Raw genomic sequence first — 19,148 nt, 5'->3', positions numbered from 1 at the left:
AGTTGCAAGGATCTGTACCTGAAAAACATCTGAGTAATCTTAGCTTTATATAGTCCATCACTTTTTTATTTGAATGTTGAGGTCTCCTTCTTCCAGCAACCACAATTAAGAAAAATGCCCTTATACTTTGTCTTCATATTTATCTGAAAGGTTACATACAAACCTAATACTTAAATTTGGGATGACAAACACTAAAAAAACTACTAATAAACACACCTATTAACTAACTAGCTAGTAGTTGCTAAAAAGATGGTTAAAAAATAAACTATGTATTATGTCAATTAAAAAAAAAAAAAAAAAAAAGTTCCTTGTGCAGCAAGAAGGCCTAGAATGAAATCTGGCCTACATAAGTTTCCTACTTACCTACTAATTCCTATTTAAACTCTGTCAAACTCCTTATCTAAGTTACAAAACAGAACAGGTTGATCACAGCTTCAATTTTCAACATGTTAGAAGCCCAGAAGTGTCTGCTGAATGCAACTGGAAATGGACTATGTGGGTGGACATTTGAAGGGGATTGTAGCCTAGCCCTTTGAACAAGTCAGTGCACTGGGTTTGCTTCTATCTCTTGTGACACAACCACGCATAACTTCCCTGATTAAATCAGGGCTGTGTCTACATGTTCATTGAAGATGTGGGTCTGGCATGTCAGCACAAGAAACTAGCTAACTAAACAAGGAATCATGCTCAGAAGTCCATTTTTGCCTAGCTGCATCATCCCAGTGATTGCCCAGCCCCGTGTCCTTCAGCAAATTTGCACTAAGCTTGCTGAGGCAAAGAATACACTGGAGGACAGGCATAGGATTCAAAATAACCTTGGTAAATTGGAGAAGTGGGTCATTATCAGAGGATGAAATTAAAAAGGTTAAAGAAAAAGAAAGTGCACTTAAGCAGAAGTAAACGGGTGCACAGGGAACATCTGACAACACGGCAACTATTTAGAAAAAGGGAATAGAGTACAGTGGGTCACCATGAGTCAACAAGATCAGACTGCTGCCAAGAAGACATACCCGAGGGGGGACTATATTAGCAGGAATGTAGCCTGCAAGGTACCCAAAATATCCCTTCCACTTCATTCATTATTGATATGTGTTCAACTGGACTACTTGATCCTAGCTCGATGCGACACCACTGGAATGGCAGAGATGATCTGGGAAAAGTCCACAGTGAGAAAGAATGACTGGGGGACTAAAAAATGTGCCATTCAAGGAAGAATGGAAATAACTGGCACTACTTAGCTGAAAAGAGAGAAAGCTGGGGAAAAGAGAGAAACTTGGTAACAGTCTTCGAATTTATTCTGAGACTTTCAACAGAAAGTAGAAGAGGTTAAAATTTGAGCACACTGGTCAACTGACATATTAAATGCTAATATGTTAAACTCAAATTCCAAATTTTCAGGAGATGAAGTTAGACAGTATTTTCCAGACAAATGTCTGTGTATTACAAACAAGTTTGCAAAGCCACTGCTTTCCTGAGGTTAACAGCAATTTTGCATGGTACTTTGATTGACGCAAATGCTCAATCACATTCAAATCAAAATAGGAGGAAGCTACTATTTTACATGGCTTCCTGTAGGACATATGCAATGGTATCCCAGAGGAGAAGGCAGGTTATGCAATGAGTGAGCAGCTCTGCAAAACTATGTTTATTTCGGAAGCATTTCCAGTAATTATTCTGAAAGGACTGAGAGAAGGAGCTGATAAGACATTCTCATGATTTAGTGTTTTCATCACTGAAGTAACAATTAGATTTTAAATGAATTAGATTTTGGTTGCTATTTTATCCTCTTCATACAACTTAAGTAATGGGAGGGAAATGGAAACTTGCTTTAGTAATATTAGACTTCTTCCACTGCGTGCGTGTTCGCATGTGTGTGTGAAAGTGCTGGCAAATAAAGAAGTAGGATAGATTCCTCTACCTTACCATATTCTAGCCTCACTGGCAATTTAGTACAGTCCTAAACTTGTTTTAGGAGCCAGAAAGGTCCAACTGTTTTCCAGATTTAAGGGATGGTAGAAAGACAGCCAATTCCCACTTCTTAGCAATGCTAAATGTTGCTCCAATTCATCTAATGAGTAAGTCAGACACATAAGTCAACCGTGGTGACATTAGAAACCTTATTTTCTTCCATTTTAAAGGGGAATGTTATAGAAATAAATTAGTTTCTAATATGTTTAAATAAATAAAGGGTTCTTTCAGCATAAATATTTTAGAAATAATTCTCTGATTACAAACTTATTTGTTCTATATAAATACTTGTTCTTACATCTGATCATGAGTTAGCAGCATCTCTGATTTATGTGCCTTGCACATACCAAAAAAAATCCCATCTTCCTTATCTCCTTATGCTACACTATTTGCAAAATATACAAACAAAGACTTCAGCTAAAAAGCTTTTCTATCAGCCAGTCCCACTATAGAAAGGCCTTCTGCAGGAAAAGCATTCTGGCTTCTATACTGAGCTCACAAGCACCCTGCCTTGCCACAAGTAGCTTTTAAACTTGAACCGGTGTCGTGGTTTAACCCGGCCGGCAGCTAAACACCATGCAGCCGTTCGCTCACCCTCCCCCTCCCTCTCTGGGACGGGGGAGAGAAATGGAAAGTGAAGCCCGTGAGTTGAGATAAAGACAGTTTAATAAGACAGGAAAATAATAATAACAAAAGTAATAATAATAATAATAATAATAATAATAATAATAATAATAATACAATGGTGATAATAGGAAAATAATAATAATAATGTGTACAAACAAGTGATGCACAATGCAATTGCTCACCACCCGCTGACCGATGCCCAGCCTAACCGAGCAGTCCGGCCCCCTCCCCCTGGCTAGCCACCCCTATATATTGTTTATCATGACGTCAGATGCTATGGAATACCCCTTTGGCTAGTTTGGGTCACCTGTCCTGGGTCTGTCCCCTCCCAGCTCTTACTGCACCCCCAGCCTGCCCGTTGGCAGGACAGAGCAAGAAGCTGAAATGTGCTTGGCTTAGTATAAGCACTGCTCTGCAACAATGAAAACATCGGGGTGTTATCAGCACTCTTCTCATCCTAAGCCAAAACACAGCATTCCACCAGCTACTAGGAAGAAAATTAATTCTGTTCTATCTGAAACTTCTGTTCTAACTGAAACCAGGACATCTATCCACCCCTTATTCCATACCATTTATGTCATGCTCAGGTTACACTCTTTTCCATACATTCTAATTAGTTACCTATAGTAGTCATGGTAGTGATAACATACAGTATTATATAGTAATTAACATAGTACAATTCAGTTCATGGGCTATTCTCACCCAGTATTAAATCTCCTTGAGGTACACACCGGACCTCTCCGTTCTTTTGCATCACCCACCAAGTGTATCCAGGTCCCTGAGCGAAAACAATTCCACGAATAGGTTTGCCTTTTCCTGAGGCAGGAGTAGCCCAGACTGTTTTACCCAGCATATTTCTTACATGCACTACAGGAACTTTATCCCCATCTACAGTACGTAACAGGTTTGATTGGGCAGGTCCAGCTCGGTTAGCAGATCCCCTAGTATTGACTAGCCAGGTGGCCTTTGCCAAATGCGTATCCCAATTTTTGAATGTCCCAGCACCCATTGCTTTCAATGTAGTCTTTAACAGTCCATTGTATCGTTCAACTTTCCCGGAGGCTGGTGCATGATAGGGGATGTGATACACCCACTCAATACCATGTTCTTTGGCCCAAGTGTCTATAAGGTTGTTTCGGAAATGAGTTCCATTGTCTGACTCTATTCTTTCTGGGGTACCATGTCGCCATAGGACTTGCTTTTCAAGGCCCAGGATAGTGTTCCGGGCGGTGGCATGAGGCACAGGATATGTTTCCAGCCATCCGGTGGTTGCTTCCACCATTGTAAGTACGTGGCGCTTGCCATTGCGAGTTTGAGGGAGTGTGATGTAATCAATCTGCCAGGCCTCTCCATATTTATATTTCAGCCATCGTCCTCCATACCAAAGAGGCTTTGACCGTTTGGCTTGCTTGATTGCAGCACATGTTTCACAGTCATGAATAACCTGTGCTATAGCGTCCATGGTCAGGTCCACCCCTCGATCACGAGCCCATCTGTATGTTGCATCTCTACCTTGATGGTCTGAGGTGTCATGGGCCCATCAGGCTATAAATAATTCACCTTTATGCTGCCAATCCAGGTCCACCTGAGCTACTTCAATCTTAGCAGCCTGATCCACCTGCTGGTTGTTTTGATGTTCTTCAGTAGCCCGATTCTTGGGCACATGAGCATCTACGTGGCGTACTTTCACAGCCAGGTTCTCTACCCGAGCAGCAATGTCTTGCCACAAAGCAGCAGCCCAGATGGGTTTGCCCCTACGCTGCCAGTTGTTTTGCTTCCATTGCTGTAACCATCCCCACAGGGCATTTGCTACCATCCATGAATCGGTGTAGAGATAGAGAACTGGCCATTTTTCTCGTTCAGCAATGTCTAAAGCCAGCTGAATGGCTTTCACATCTGCAAACTGACTCGATTCACCTTCTCCCTCAGCAGCTTCTGCAACTCATCGTGTAGGGCTCCATACAGCAGCCTTCCATCTCCGATGCTTCCCCACAATACGACAGGACCCATCAGTGAACAGGGCATATTTCTTTTCATTCTCTGGTAACTGGTTGTACAGTGGGGCTTCTTCAGCACGACCCACCTCCTCCTCGGATGATATCCCAAAGTATTTGCCTTCTGGCCAGTCCATAATCACTTCCAATATTCCTGGGCGACTGGGGTTTCCTATTCGAGCCCGCTGAGTAATCAGTGCAACCCACTTGCTCCACGTAGCATCAGTTGCATGATGTGTAGAGGAGACCCTTCCCTTGAACATCCAGCCTAGTACTGGCAATCGGGGTGCTAGGAGGAGCTGCGCTTCAGTACCGACCACCTCCGAAGCAGATCGAACTCCTTCATATGCTGCCAATATCTCCTTTTCAGTTGGAGTATAGCGGGCCTCAGATCCTCTGTATCCCCGACTCCAAAACCCCAGGGGCCAACCTCGAGTTTCCCCAGGTTCTTTCTGCCAGAGGCTCCAGGTGGGGCCGTTCTCCCCGGCTGCAGTGTAGAGCACATTCTTTACATCTGGTCCTGTTCGAACTGGCCCAAGGGCTACTGCATGGACTATTTCCTGCTTGATTTGTTCAAAGGCTTGTCGTTGTTCAGGGCCCCATTCAAACTCATTCTTCTTACGGGTTACTTGGTAGAGTGGGTTTACAATCAGACTGTAATTTGGGATGTGCATCCTCCAAAACCCCACAACACCTAGGAAAGTCTGTGTTTCTTTTTTGTTAGTTGGTGGAGACATAGCTGTTATTTTGTTGATCACATCCATTGGGATTTGACGATGTCCATCTTGCCATTTTATACCTAAAAACTGGATCTCTCATGCAGGTCCTTTGACTTTATTTTGTTTTATGACAAAACCGGATTTCAGAAGGATTTGGACTATTTTCTTCCCTTTCTCGAAAACTTCCTCTGCTGTATCACCCCACACAATAATGTCATCGATGTACTGCAGGTGTTCAGGAGCTTCCCCCTGCTCTAGCGCAGACTGGATCAGCCCATGGCAAATGGTAGGGCTGTGTTGAACACTTCTGTTCTAACTGAAACCAGGACAACCGGACATATTTATTTGTGTGTCATTACCACAAATTCTTTTCATGTTTACAGCTACCGCACATCAGTTCTGTCATCCAAGCTCTGGAAACAAACTGGAAAGCTGGGTGTGAGTTAAGATACGTGGAGCTTTTTCACAGCACTTTTGAAGCCAAAACCATGCAAGACTTTTTCCAATTTTACCATTCACTTCTCTGTTATGTTTGGCCTTCACCCTGTCCCGTCACCTTAAAAATGAAAACAGCATGTTCATTATTATTCATGAAAATTCATTGGGTATGGAGAAAGTATCCTTTTTTTTCCCCCCAACCATTCCATTTTTGTTTCTTTTGGGAAAGACTATTCTATTCTTTAGTCTGTTGAACTGATGTTTTACCACAGAATTCACAGGAAGACAACCATCTGCATCAGCTTTACTGATTCTTATCTGTAGGATGGATAATGGAGAGGCCATCAACCCTGAGCAAAGCGCAGGGTGCTGCTGTCCTGCCCAACTTCTTTGGTACAAAGTCACATACATGCTCCCCCAGCCTGGGCAGCTATCCACAGTCCAGGCAGCTTCACCCTACAGGGTCCCAGGACCTTGTGGCATGAACAGGGATGCTGTATGCTTACTTCTCAGCCAGCCTAGACTTCAGTATTGTTGTTTACGGGGCTCAGTACAACACATATCTGTTCTTGACTGGGCTTTACTGAATGCTACTACAGTAAACATGCTTATTTCTATTAGTGCTCCTCCTAATTATACGAATTGAGATGGTACATATTGCAGCTGACATAATATCATTGACCATTACCTTGTTATTCTCCTATGAGACAGAAAGAAAATCCTATTCTATTTTAAATACCAGTAATCAAATTATATATTTGCATTCATCCTTTTGTAAACAATCTCCTGTCTCCTTACAGAAGAGAGATTTCCATCTGTTTGCTTATTCCTAGCTTTCCCAACTAGACCACCTCTGATAATTCTGCAATTGTGCTTTGAGATGGGATGAGCAGTACTAAGGAACCATTATGAGATATTCTGGGAACTACTTGTTGATATTTATGGAATCTGCATTTTATAATTCTGTATTTTACAATTCTCTTATATTTCTTAAGCATTCTAACATAGTGTTGTTTTCTGAAAGCTTTGCCCAGCTTAGAAGTTTTTATTGCCATGTCTAGTGTAGCCTCAAAAGTCTTTTCCTGACTGAAACAGTTAATTTAGAAATCTACGAGTTCCAGGACAGGTTTATCTTCTTTTTTCTAACATACCATACTTTCCAGGTTTTGACACTAAACATCAACATCATTTATTGCTATGTTGTCCCTTTATGTGGTTTGCCTGATAATTCTGAATTTCCCTGTTGAAAGATTTCTCTTTGCCTGGACTAGTGGCTTGACTCCTGTGGCATGTCTTAACCAGTTTATCTTCACATCTTGCTCTTTGGTCACCGTGAACATTTCTCCTGAGATTCCTTGTACAACAGAGTTATGTTGATGTAAACCTTCCCTTGCTGTGCGCTCATATTACACAAACTCTTGAAGCCAAAAGACAGATGTTACACAAAGACACAGAAGGAAAAAAATTCCCCCAAGCTCAGGGACAGGCTCTTAATCCCTTTGCCGTGAAGCTCCTGCTGCTGCCTCTGCTCATGCTGCAGAATCCCCCTCTCCTGCCGGGGCTGGAGGCGAGTCTCTACGTGCACTGCCAAAAATCACAAAGGTGTGTGGGGATGTGTGCTATGTCTGAGCACCCTGCATACACTGAAAGGCTTTAAGAGGGGCAGAAAACCCTTTACTTTCTGTTATCTTTCTCAGTTTATCATGCAGGAGAATCATTTTAAAGACCCTGTATATCCCTTTCCACAGAAACCTGCTGCTTCTTGTTACTGATACTGACCTCCAAAGATACTGTATGTGATGACACAGGAAACTATGCCTGTGCATCATACTTCACATAAGGCTTTTTGGGAATGTGGTAAATTATTGTAAAAGTGTGCACATGATAGAGTGGAACTACAGTACAGGAAAGTGATGCTCAGCACTAACGCAGACTTTCAATCCTGCTAATATCAGAGGGGGAAAAAAAAGTAGCTGTGAGTCTGGAGCATCTTCAGAGCAAGGCTGCGTTCATTGAGTGTCTAAAGCGAACTTAAAAGCCTCGCTGGAGGCAAGAAGGACCGAAAAGCCAGGGCTTATATCGACACCCAACCGTGAATCACTCCACGGAGCCTCCCGATTTCACCACTTTCTCTAAGCGGGCTTCGCCAGGCCACACCTTGAAGGGCAAATAACCGAAGGCGGGGAGGTGTTCCCTCGGCAGGCGAACAATTCCCTTCTTCATCGCTTTGGGGTTTCTCCCTGCCCCGGCCAAGCAGCACCCGGAGGACGCCTCCTCCTGCCGCCGCCCTCCTCAGCGCCGAGCAGCGGGGGCGGCGGGGCCGGGGGCTGCTGCCGGTGCTCCGCGGCGGGGCTGAGCGGTGCCGTGCGGGGCAGAGCCGAGCCGAGCCGAGCCGTGCCGGGCAGGGCAGAGCCGTGCCGTGCCGGGCGGGGCGGGGGCGCTGCGGGAGGTGGAGCCGCCTGCCCGCCGCGGGCCGGGGATGCGCTGAGGTGCGGCGGCGGGGCCGGGGCTTCCTCCCGCCCGCTTCGGGCGAGCACCTGGGCGCCGGGCGGGGTCGGCCCCCGGCCGGAGGAGGTCGGGCGGCGCCGAAGGGGGTCGGAGGGAGCGGGCAGGGCTGTGGGAGCGGAGCATGGAGCGCAGCTGCCGCCCCCCGCCGGAGCAGGAAGCGGTGGAAGCGTGGCTGGACGATCACTGCGACTTCGCCCGCTCCTACTTTGTTAGGAAAGCCACAAGGTAAGGCTGGCGAGGCGGCGGGCGGAGGCAGAGCCTTCCTCGGCGGCGAAAGGGCGCTCCTCGCTTCTCCTTCGCTGTCCCCCGAAGGAAAGCAAAAAGCCGTTCCCCCACCCCCACCCTCGAAAAGAGCAAGGACCGAAAGCAGCCGGCGGCGGCCCCGGGGCAGGCTCCCCTCGGGGGCTGTCCTCGTCCCTCGGGGGCTGTCCTCGCCCCTCGGAGGCTGCCCTCGCCCCCCAGCAGTCCCCGAGCAGCAGGCAGCGGGCTGCTCCCTGCCCGGCCCCGCCGGCCCGAGGGAAGCGCGGCGAGGCGCTGGGAGATGCCGGCCGGCCGGGAGGGGCAGCGAGGCGCAACTTGTCACCCCCACACTGGGACTGTCCTTAAAGAGCGCAGCCGAGCCCCTGGCTCTTTAGGTTTAGGGGCCGAGACCGGGATTGGGATTGGTGCTGGGATTGGGATTGGGGCTCGCCGTTCTGCGGCCGTCGTGGCCGGCAGGGGGCAGCGCGGAGCCGGGCTGCGGCGCAGGGCAGGCAGCGGCTGCGAGTTCCCCTGCGCCCGGGGGGGCGGCTGCACCGCGCTTCCCGTCCTTCTGCGGGTTTGGTTTTTGCCAAGAGCTAATGTAAAGGTCCGAAGATCTCGTCTGGGCTTTCCCCCCTGGACTGACATGCTGCCCTTTGGAGATAAGACGAGGTATTTGCTCACCGTTGTCACACTTCACCAGTGGGACTTCGAGTTGAAACTGAGTAAATTCAGCTATTTTTAGAAGTGGAGTCAGGTTTCCATTTTGAATATTTTCCGATAAACAAAGCAGTGGGGATGCTGAGCACAGGCGGTCTGCGGCTCCCACGGTATATCTCAGTGGAGAGCTCGGGTTAGTAAGTCCTGTGGTTTGGTCCTTGGACACACCACCTCCGCGGGCTCTCCTCTCCTCTCCTCTCCTCTCCTCTCCTCTCCTCTCCTCTCCTCTCCTCTCCTCTCCTCTCCTCTCCTCTCCTCTCCATCTGCTCACTGCTGCTGATTTACTTCTTTCCCAAGTCACTTAGCAGGGATGGCTGCATTCTGAATGAGACTTGCTGCTCTTCTCTGCATGGGATGGGGCGGTAAGAAGAGAAATCCCCATTAATAATTGACTCGCAACAAGCCAGAAGGCTTTGGGGGTCACCTGCTTTCTTGTGACCATCTGTCATGCAATCCCTCTTTCCTCTGCTGCTTCTTCCTTAGCAGAAAAGTAATAAAAAATGCCTTTAAATAAGTCTTTAAAATGTTGAATTTTTAAAAAAGTCTGTGCATGGGTATAGCTGATGGAAGTGGTTAACTTTGATATTCTACAGAACACTAGTGCATGGTATGTAACTGAAGGGTTGCTTGTTTGCCCAGGAAATAGGGTGTTAGCAGCTTTGAGAAGTAGCATTTTATTAGTCCAGCTTGTCACGCTTCCTTTGGAAACTGGAAGTCCTATTGAACAAATAGGAATGCTAATTAATAGTAACCGCTGTGTCAGATTTGTTTTCCCCGTGGAGGGGTTTGGTTAGTCTCTTTTCTTACGCTGAGGCAGCTTTGTGTTTGAGTAGGTCTGAAGCAGGCACTAGTTCCCCAAATGCAATCCAGTCATGTCTTTGTGACAGCAATGCCTCTGCATTTAGAGGTTTTGCAGAAAAACTGTTGACTTGGAGTTGTTGCTTCGCAGTAATTGTGATGGTTTTATAGAGATGAAAACATTGTATTAGTTTTGAAACTCTTCTCTGTCGTTTTGCATAGAGTGCCTTTTTTTTCTTCTTTTTTTTTTTTTTTTTTTGCATTACTGTCTAAATAGCAAACTATAAATATTTAATAAGGAATGCCTCTTTCATATGTTAGCTTGTATTTGATTAGGCAAGTTGTGAGTTATTCGATTCTATGGTTCAAGTTTTATTCACTGAAATGATACCCTGTAAACCTGATAAAAGGTTTAATGTTCTGATAAAAGGTTTAATGTTCTACATTATAGTGCTATTTTGGAGCTTAAAAAAGGGAAAAAAACCCACAACCCACTAACATTTAATGCTATTCTTTGTTTTAGTTGAAACTTTGTGCTACAGCAGTACATTGAACAGACTATGCCGTGAATGTTTTGGTTAATTAGCATTAGATTTATTCTGTCATGTAAAACAATGCTCCCTGAGCTAGTTTTTACTGTTTTCTAATCTTAATTTACTGCTGATCTTTTTGTTGTTGTTTGGTTTTTTCTTTTTATAATATGCGTAAGTCCTCACAGGTCCTGAAAGCAGTTGACCAAAAGTTAGTTACCGTGGTATCTTACAGAGCAGAGGCATATCATGCCTAGTGATGAGGAGTAAGATATGCAAAATTGCTAATGGCAAAAGTTTCTCTCTCTGTTCTTCAAATGTTCACATGCAGGAACAGATCACCAGCAAAACCCCTTATTACAGAGTAATACAAGCCCTTTCTACTGATGATAATTGGCTTAGAGTCAGACCCTAATTTAGCAATTGCATTTTATGCTAGGCATTAATTTTTATATTTATATTTCTGTGTAATTAATTCACTCTTGCAGTGTTCTGGTAATTCTGCCTCCAAAAAAAATTGTTTGTAGAATTAGGTGTCTAATTAATACTAATAAAATAAATACTTTAGGTGGCCTTACACTGCAGATTTTATTTATTTATTTATTAAGTATGGGAGTCATATCTTATATTCCTGGAGCAAGTGATAACTTTCATTTTGCATGCGTCAGTTTCATGTTAGTATCAGTTTTCATCATTTAACTTATGCATTTTCCGACATGGTGGCACTTCAAAAGAAAACATTTGCTTTTATTAGTTTGTATTAATTGTTGTTTATGACGTGGGTGTGACAACTGGCAGAGTTGATAGGCTCATCAGTAGACTCTCTGGATGCTTGGGGAGAAGGGTGGCAGGTCCTCTGGTTAATGATTGCTTTTGTCCTCACCCCTAAAATGTGTTGCAGGAGATAATTATATCCACAGGGTTTACACTTTGTGTTTTGATCCTGCAAAGCCTCGAGGCTGACGGTGTCTGGAGGCAGGCCACATTGCTGCCTCCCTCAAGTCTCCGATGGCTAGGTGCACTGACAAGTCCTGCGATAAAGCTCGGATGATTGACTTCCACCTGCACAGCACAAGGTTGCAATCCCACAAGCATGTACAGATGAATAGCTTTAAATCTATCCCTCCTAACAGTATGTGAATAAACTGTGATCCCATAAGTAGGAAGCTACAGAATCAGTTATTTATTACTTTCTTTTGTACTAGGGAGACAAATAGTATATGGAGATAATATAAATAGCTATTATCCATGAAGTGCTACAGGCTGATCAAAGTGCAGAACAACAAAGGGGAAGTATGTCACCAGCACTCAGTGAAGTTTTATCGGAGACAAATTTGGTTCACTTAGGGATTCAGTCTGCTGGTTGGCAGACCTTCTGGCTGGAGGGTTTCTTACTGCACACTTAGGGGTTCAAGAATTCATAAATGCCTGGCTCCTACTACATCTAAGCAATATATTTTATTCCTTGCTTTTTGTTTCAGCTCCTCTTGTTATTTTCCCTCGTTCAAAGTTTTAGCATTGCGTATCATATTTTGGCTTCCCAGAAAGCAGAAGAGTTTTCAAGCAAAACAATACTTATTTTAGATTGCCTTGAGTTTACCCATAGTGTTGTTTAAAGACACTTTGTAGCTCATGTTCAGAAGCTATAAAGTATAATTTGATGTTATTGTCACAAAACTGTACTGCATTTACGACTGAATCTGTTGCCGTTTTTGTCTTCCTAAAGTTCTATCATTCTATATTTCCATAAAAATAATTATTGCATTTTCACGTTCAAACTTCATACTTATTTTAACTCTCTGTGGAATACTTGTGTTTTTCTAACTTCCTGCTTGTCCCTACTCTTACTGATATGAGAGGGATTCTCTTTTGGTGCTCTTTGCGATCACAAGCAGCAGGCTGCCAAAACAACCAAAGTAAAAATTCTTCTTGGTTAGAGACATTTGCATTGTTCCAGACAGTTTTTGTCTGGCTTCCTAAACGTATGGCACAACAGATATAAATTATTAAACCAACCCTTGTATGTCTCTCACTGGAAATAGGGTTATTTTGTTATAAATACATCTTGGTTTATTAAACAGGGCTGGGGAATATTTACAAATGAATTAAGGTGGGGTGGTTTTTGGAAAAATAAATGTCCTTAACAGCATGGTACTTCATAGTGCTTCACTGAGGATTCCAGAAGTGGCATTTACTGGGAACCTGCACTTTGCTGGAATTCAGAGATTGCACAATATGAATATATCAATTACATTTATTACTTTGAAAATAACTTGAGTACAGTTGTTGTTTTTTCTTCTTGGTGGTTGGCGGACAATCAGTTTGTAATGTGCTGCCTGGTGTACTTAGGACACTTGCCTTCTAGTCTCCATGTCTAGAGGGCTTTTCAAAAATGCCATTCCTTTTGAGTTGGCGACTTATGTTTAATCTCATAAATATTGTCTGTAAGGATGTCGTTGCTTTGTTTGGTAATGTGTGCTTATTTTTTTCTAATTAAAAGGAAATGATTTTTTTTTTTTTTTTTTAGCAAGTGTATGAAAATTCAGATTATAAAAGACAGAAGAATATAAAATATTCTGCACAGAAATGTGTTTTGGTCTAGCTTTTTATAAAAAAAAAAAAAATTGTTTATGGAAAAAATACTAATCCTTAGAATATACAAGTATGAGCCATATTCATCCTTAATGTGACCATGGTAAGTAGGCAGTGGTTTTTAAACTTCTATGATTGAAGGACCTCTTACAACTTTCCAGTGGAGGCACAGAATTCTATGCAAATTTTTCAAATATGCTGAAAGTAGATTTGCTTTTCTAAATTACTTGATGTGAAGCATTTACAAGTGGACGGCAGACCCACTGATTCTTTGGACCATGTCTAGAAAACCACAGGAAGCAGTGGCGTTAATGCAGGGATCTGAATGTTTTCTTCCACTTACTTTTATTAGCTATTTACAGAACTTTTCTGAGAAAGGAATACAGGGGAAAAAAAAAAAAAAGATTTCTATGAAATCTTGGAAAGTTTTCTTGTAGGTCTTACAATCTCCATAGTTATTTCATTTATAAATAATCTCTATACCCTTTTGCCTTTCTTGACAACTGCAAAGTACATCCCAAAATATTTTGATTTCCTGATTTCTTACCATCCTGAATGTTTTTTGAATGTTATCCACATTAATGAAGTTGTAAATGTGATTAAGTCTGTTTGGCATTTATTCTTGGAAATAAAGTTAGGTCTGTGCCTGAGTATTTTGGAAACAATGCTTAAAACAGCAAATACTGGAGACTGAAGAAAATATCATTTGAGAAACAGTTACAAATGGTTAGTAAGTGATTTCTATCTTTAATTACCAAAAAGCTATAAGCTGAACTTCTACACAGAATCTTTGGCATGAAGGTAAACTAGTCAGCAGATAGTACTGAGCATCTGCAAGGAGAACAAGTTTTTAGTACTTACTGTTTGCCTTAGGCAGTCAAGAAACAAATAGGTGTGTCAGCACATTAACTAAAATACTACTGGTGAACCTTAGCGACCAGGTGAAAAATAAGATGGACTATGGTTAACATCTTCCTGCCTTCTTTGGGTTCAGGGTAACTTTAGTATTGTATTACAGTGCTTGTGCAAATACCAATAGGTGTTTGAAATTCATTTCCCTTCTTGTTGCTGTTAATAGGATGAATTTAGAGAACAGGGTCTAAATTTATGGCAATGGGAAAGAAAGTAGAGTTGAGGTATATGTTGCCCTTGTGGGAGACAGGGAAGTTAGACACTTTTATTTTTAAAATTGTAAAAGTTCACGAAACTTTTATGTTGGGTATCTATTGAATCTTCACAATTGCCAGCTGCTTACATGAGGAGGAAATTCATGTATTTGTGCAGGATTAGTATAAAGACTACGGATGTAAAATAAAAATACCACATCAATGTGATTTTTGAAGCTGAAGGGAGGTTTCTAGGGTGTAGAAATTTTGCTAGCTAACAAGCACAAGGATAAAATTCATGACCCATCACTTGTGATATCGTCAGATCAAAGAAAGTACATTTAAATATCATAGCCTATATTCATGTTTATTCAAATATTAGATTAAAGTTGAACTGTGTGGAGAATATATGATCCAGAGTAAGAAACAAAGCCAGTTTAGACAATACATTCTTGACTTGAACTAATATGCAACAACCTATTTTCATTTTCAGCATTAAAGAGGAGGCATTTTGCTTTTGTCATGAATAAATATAATTAATAAAATCACAAAATATAAATCTTTATTTTCCTTACTGGAAAGAAACGTGTATATTTATATGGAATGCTTCTTGATTTATGAGATTTACTTTTTTTTTTTTTTAAAGGGGGGGGGGGGACAGCATTAAATACAAAAGGAGCTATTTACAAAGTGCCAGAAAAGAAACCCTGCTTAAATGGCCCTTGTGAATTACTCAATGGTTGTAATTTCACATTAGGTCTGGCACTGAAAATATAGCCACAAAATATATTTGCTTGGTAAAAGATATATATTTTCCCATTTATCTGTGCATTATGGTGAACTCACCCCAGCACAGAGGGCCAGCCCAAAGCCTCTGCACCACTTAAGTCCTACTTAACCCCTATTTTGGGACTTTAAGTGGAACTGAACCAGTGCCTAAGATTTATGGGAAGTCTCCAGGCAGGTGTACACTTAACTTTTAATCAGTCATTCACCAAAGCCACTGGCATTGTGCTGTTGCTTTCCACAACAAAATAATTAGATCCATGGTTATTTTTACGATTTTTTGAGCCTGGAATGAGAAGTAAACATTTGGAGGAGAACTAAAAGGTCATGTTTTAGAATTTGACCTTCAATCTCATAGGATTTACTGTGTCTTTCTTTATACTGTGAGTAGAAAGCCCATTTTAGGGAAGACAGCTCTTGTTAAAAGTTAGGCTTGCAGTTTTCTTAAAGAAAATGTGAAAATAGCTTAGAACAGTCTGATAATGAGTTTCCCATTTCTAATAGTTTTGCTTCAAATAATAAGTTGACCTGTGCCTCCTATTTTAAAAATAATATGAGCATCAGACAAGATTTATATTATTTCATAGTTAGAAAAGTTAATTTACATGACCATGATTTGAGTCCAGAATCAGAATTCTTCATTTGGATCTGTATTCAAATTGAAATCCATCGGACAACTTGCATGTTTAACATTAAATGTAAGTTTATATATTTAACCAAGTTGTGCCCCAAAATTGACATCAACTTTAAGTCATATTTTGTCTTCACAAATTCTTTGCCTACCACATAGGAATAGCATCTCTAGTAACTATAAGTGGACAAGGGTTTAAGGAAAAGCAAAAAGCAGTTACTGTCTTTGTCTTTTTTTTTTTTTTTTTTTTTTTAGTTCATGTGTAAACATACTTTTACAGTTATTTTTATTATTTCCATTTAATGAGGTCTTGCACAGTTTATTTAAATCTTTCCATAGCTAGAAAGGAAACAAAACCACTTCAAACCACAGAATCACAGAATTTTCTAGGTTGGAAGAGACCTCAAGGTCATCGAGTCCAACCTCCAACCTAACGCTAACAGCCCTCCACTAAACCATATCCCTAAGCTCTACATCTAAGCGTCTTTTGAAGACTTCCAGGGATGGTGACTCCACCACTTCCCTGGGCAGCCTGTTCCAGTGCCTCACAACCCTTTCAGTGAAGAAGTTCTTCCTAACATCTAACCTAAAACTCCCCTGGCTCAACTTAAGCCCATTCCCCCTCGTCCTGTCACCAGGCACGTGGGAGAACAGGCCAACCCCCACCTCGCTACAGCCTCCCTTGAGGTACCTATAAAGAGCGATAAGGTCGCCCCTGAGCCTCCTCTTCTCCAGGCTGAACAAGCCCAGCTCCCTCAGCCGCTCCTCGTAGGACTTGTTCTCCAGGCCCCTCACCAGCTTCGTTGCCCTTCTCTGCACATGATTGTGAAATAGGATGTACTAGAAAGAAAACGGGAAGGCAAGTTGAATATCCAAGATGCTTGTTGTGAATTTCATGCTCATTTGTTAAAATTGAATGGATTTCAATTTGTTAACCCGTTAAGTGGTTTCTATATCTAAATTATGTCAAGACACAGGAAAGAAATTTGAAGACACCTAGTGGTTACATTAAGGAAAGAAATTGAGAAATAGATATCAGGCTTGGCTTGAAATATTGTTGACTTCAACACTAGCAGGATTAGGCCACAGGAATTTGGATACTCAAAAGCTACCATTCTGTAGTAGGCAAGTTTGTATTGAATCCCTCTCTTGAAGTGTATTACCAGTAACTGCTAGTTTAAATGAAAAGCTAGCAAAACATCCTACACAACTGCTGAAATATTACATGTTGTATACTTGAACAATTTATGAGCAACAGAGAAAATGTATGGGAAATTATTTGTTGTTTCACTAAAATCCATTCAACATCTGTTACTTTCATGGTACTGTAATTACTACCTATCTCGGTGCAAGATGAGTAGGATGCAGCATACTATCATAGTTGCCTCTCAGTATTATTTTTGTGCTCTGTTTTTGCAGATTTTGTCCAAAGATTCTAAATGCTCACTGAATGGTCATAAGAGTATGGTCTTACATAAGTGTGAGCAAAGCAACTATAATTTTGCTGTTACTCTTTAAACATCTTCACCAGTGTTTTTTTTTTTGTTGTTTTTTTTTTTGTTTTTTTTTGTTTTTTTTTTTGAGATGTGGTGCATTCTGAAGATAATCTCAAGGACACAAAGATGGGTGCAATAAATTATTTAACGTTCCCAGTGTGTGAGTAGAATAGTAATTAGTGTCAGGTCGGCATGTTTTGATAAGTAAGGCACAGAAAATCAAGCTGAGGTTCTTTTGAGGTATAACTGCTTGAACTGTCTCAAGCCATGTCTCTTCCTTGTGCCTATGGTTTCTTGACCACTGATTTTTCTATTTTTGTTATCTATTCAAATTGCAAACCTCTTGCTTCAAGGAAGGTTCTACTTCCTGTACAATCTTTAACGCACCAGTGCCAAAGAGTCTTAGCTCTTCTAAAGTTCCTGAGTGATAATGTGATGCAGATAATAGGTGTGTAGTTGGATACAAGTGATTACAAAGATGATCACACAATCTTTTTTTTTTTCCTTAAAATGTTTTATCTTCCATTGTATTTTCATCTGCTTCTCATCCCCTCTTGAAAACTCCTCTCAAATTTTATCATCTGCTGATGAGATCACCTGCCAAATTCAGCAGTCTTTATCATGATCCTTTGAAGTTGAGAGGAAAGACTGAAAGAAGTGACTAAAGAATGGTTACTTCGTAGTCATGCTTATGAACTCTGGAATAAATCATAGCTTTCTCAGGTGGAAGCTCACAGCGCAGTAAAAGATCATAGTGCAGAGAAGGATGTGTGCAGCACATGAGGAATGAGTGCAGATGTCTGTATCTCCCTAACCTGCAGTGACTGAAAAGCTTTGCTGTGATGGAAACATTGCATTGGTTTTAACTATCTGTGTAGACCACTATGAATCAGTATCTGCTCCTGTTTAACACACTGCTGTAATTTCTAAACTTACTTTCACCTTAACATAATTTTTGCAAGGGCGTCAGCTCTTAACAATGCCAGTGCTTACTGAAGGCTACTCGTATGAATAGAGTGGTCACAAGTGTTTGTTTCTTCACGTAGTCCTTTCAAAACCACATCTTAGTCACGTTTAGCACTTGTTACTAATTTCCAGTCACTTACCTGTGGTTCAGTATGTGTCTGGTGTCAGATACCTTGAGATCACCCCATGATGAGAAAATAGTTGTTTGTAATAATATTCGTCATACATTGTTAAATAGGATAGAAAGTCAACGAGCAAATGTACGTCAAGAATTCATCTCATAGATTTCAAATAGAGCTAGAATATGCCAGTTAATGTGAAATGCTAGTTCTTCCACCCATAACTGTATGAGTAAAACGAGCTAAATAGTTTCCTTGTTAGAAGAGGCATTCAGTAAAGGTCAGTGAACACTGTTCTTATTCCAGCTGAATTTGAGCAACTTTCCTGTTGCCTAAACTAAAATGCCTAAATGGTTTGAAGTTGAAAACCATGCTTTAAAATGTATAGCTAAGGATTTTTTTGGTGTTGTTGTGAACCTACAGAGCTGTTTGAAAATTGCGCGCTGTGTTGGCAATTTATTGGACCATCATCTAAGGGACATTAAGGGGGAGAGGAATATGTTGCTTGTAATTATGCAGCTTCACATACAGTTCTGTTCAATGTCAAAGCATTATATAAGTAATGCAGACAGCTAACAAGTAGCCAGTCCTTATTAAAGAAATGTAATTACTTTCACTGGAAAGGCTTTACAGTTACGTTCCACATCCCTCAACAACCTCCAGCAGATAGAGAAACATTAGAAAGTTTATTTTACATAGCTTTTACCTTTTTGGCTTTTTACTAAATTATTTCATGGCCACAGCGTGAGAAGTGGTATTAGAATTCAGCATATATTGTTCTTACTGATTATTATTACTCCACTATTAAAGCCAGAAGACATCATTACACAAAAGTAAACTAGTAGGAAAAAGGTAAGTTTCAAATGATAAACTGAATTTCTGCTTTAGCTTTTGTTTTGTCCATAAGGGA

The 19,148-nt window shown here is 41.5% G+C and overlaps 1 protein-coding gene across 6 annotated transcripts in view; it reads left to right on the top strand.

The window, feature by feature from the left end:
- PDE5A (phosphodiesterase 5A) overlaps positions 1-19,148 on the top strand; it is a 134,851-nt gene that overhangs the window by 62,713 nt on the left and 52,990 nt on the right. For 2 of the 6 annotated variants that reach the window (XM_084518770.1, XM_084518769.1), the window contains exon 1: positions 8,252-8,479. The exons of 1 other annotated variant lie outside the window; for it this stretch is intronic. In XM_084518770.1, the coding sequence (XP_084374896.1) occupies positions 8,376-8,479 (104 nt within the window). In that variant the 5' untranslated portion in view covers positions 8,252-8,375. Of the gene's footprint in view, positions 1-8,251; positions 8,480-9,032; positions 9,167-9,214; positions 9,348-9,800; positions 9,822-19,148 lie in introns of those variants that run through there. 3 more of the 6 variants (XM_084518771.1, XM_084518773.1, XM_084518774.1) reach the window with 3 other exon arrangements.

Source organism: Aythya ferina, assembly GCF_964211825.1.
Source record: "Aythya ferina genome assembly, chromosome: 4".
Classification (NCBI taxonomy): Eukaryota; Metazoa; Chordata; class Aves; order Anseriformes; family Anatidae; genus Aythya; species Aythya ferina.
Note: the sequence above shows the minus strand (reverse complement) of the source record. Positions and strands in the feature narration are given on the sequence as shown.